The 1,575-nt window shown below is 54.0% G+C and overlaps 1 protein-coding gene across 1 annotated transcript; it reads right to left on the bottom strand.

Moving 5' to 3' along the window:
- Window positions 1-1,047: 1,047 nt before the first annotated feature.
- Window positions 1,048-1,551, bottom strand: GNI_080290 (hypothetical protein; the record flags this gene model as incomplete). Its single annotated transcript, XM_011132327.1, has 1 exon — window positions 1,048-1,551. The coding sequence occupies one exon, from the start codon at window positions 1,549-1,551 to the stop codon at window positions 1,048-1,050; it is 504 nt and encodes a 167-aa protein (XP_011130629.1).
- Between the last annotated feature and the right edge of the window lie 24 nt (window positions 1,552-1,575).

The following is a 1,575-nucleotide window of genomic DNA, read 5'->3' as shown; positions in this document are numbered from 1 at the left end:
GTGGTAGTGGTCAGCTCAGGCGCGGGCGGCGTGGTAGTAGTCTGCTCGGGCGGCGTGGTAGTAGTCTGCTCGGGCGCGGGCGGCGTGGTAGTGGTCAGTTCAGGAGCGGGCGGCGTGGTAGTGGTCAGTTCAGGAGGGGGCGGCGTGGTAGTGGTCAGTTCAGGAGCGTGCGGCGTGGTAGTGGTCGGTTCAGGAGCGGACGGCGTGGTAGTGGAAGAAAAATTTTTTGATACTCTTGGGTACCAGGTCAAAATCGGTCGCCCAGGGATTGGGGAGTGTCCACCAACAAGTCAACAACCATGAGCCAACTAGTTCTGAGATCTTGATGGGCTCTGAGATTTTGATGGGCTTTCCAGTTCAAGATTAGACCTGATCTAATTTGGTCTGACTAGATCTGATCCAGCTGACAAAGGATTCGCCGAGGGGCCAGTCACCGAACTCCAAAGTGACGGCGCGCTTGGGTATCTGGGGTCGTTTGAACGCGGTCTCGTTGACATGAACGCCGGTCTGCTGGAGTCAGTTTCCGAGGTATCCATGTTGTTGATGTTCTCAGCTTATTAGACAACATCCGTGGCGTAAATAACTGTTCGGCGTCTCCTTCCCGACTCCGAGCTTCCGCAACTAACCGGTTGTCGGCTCTTGGCCAGCGCTCGTAACAGCCATCTCCGCATTCTTAGAGAGCATGGTGTACGTACCACCCGTAGGCTTCGCTATAATTCGAATGGTTATCGAAGTCACGGAGGGAAAGGGAGTGCCCGAGACGACCAAGAACTGGCACTAAATAGGGATACGGCAAGCATCAGGACGAGGCGGATGCGACGCCATCAACTGAAGGAGGTTCAGCACGGTTACCGACTCCAGTGGTGACCAAGACCCAGTCTTTGTTGACCTTCCCCAAATCGACATTATACTCCGGTCTCTTATCGGAAGGACCACTCAAGAAGCCGCTCGGCTACTTATCTTGACCTGGGGAGCAATCATATCTGGTCGTCCACCTCCGGACTCGGTTATACCGCTAGTCAAAAATCCAAGGTTTACGCAAACGCATCAAGGCCCCCAACCGAATTTGGAATTCTCTCCAAAAGATACATCCTTGCGATCTGGATAGTCACTGCTCAGCTCATCTGTCGCTTGGGTGACGTCACTCAGTGAGTTTGGCGGCATGCTGTTTTCTTTGGCATCGACGTGGTGTTCCAAGGGAGGCACTGCCAACAATGACATTGACAGTAACATTTCAAAGTCGTCATCGAACACGGTACCGAACCCTTGACTAGCATCGAACGCTTGGTCAGTGACTTGCACTGCCTGAGTGTCTACTACAGATGGGCCACCGTCACCCGAAGACTCCCGCAAAACGCTGTTTGCTCCGGTATTGCTCCAATTCTCCCGCTCGGGCATAGACAGTAACAATTCAAAGTCGTCATCGAACACGGTACCGGACCCTTGACTAGCATCGAACACTTGGTCAGTGACTTGCACTGCCTGAGTGTCTACTACAGATGGGCCACCGTCACCCGATCGACTCCCGCAAAACGCTGTCTGCTCCGACATTGCTCCAATTCTCCCGCTCGGGCA

Source organism: Gregarina niphandrodes (genome assembly GCF_000223845.1).
Source record: "Gregarina niphandrodes unplaced genomic scaffold scaffold00014, whole genome shotgun sequence".
Classification (NCBI taxonomy): Eukaryota; Apicomplexa; class Conoidasida; order Eugregarinorida; family Gregarinidae; genus Gregarina; species Gregarina niphandrodes.
The sequence above is the reverse complement of the archived record's forward strand: the minus strand, read 5'-3'. Positions and strand labels throughout refer to the sequence as shown.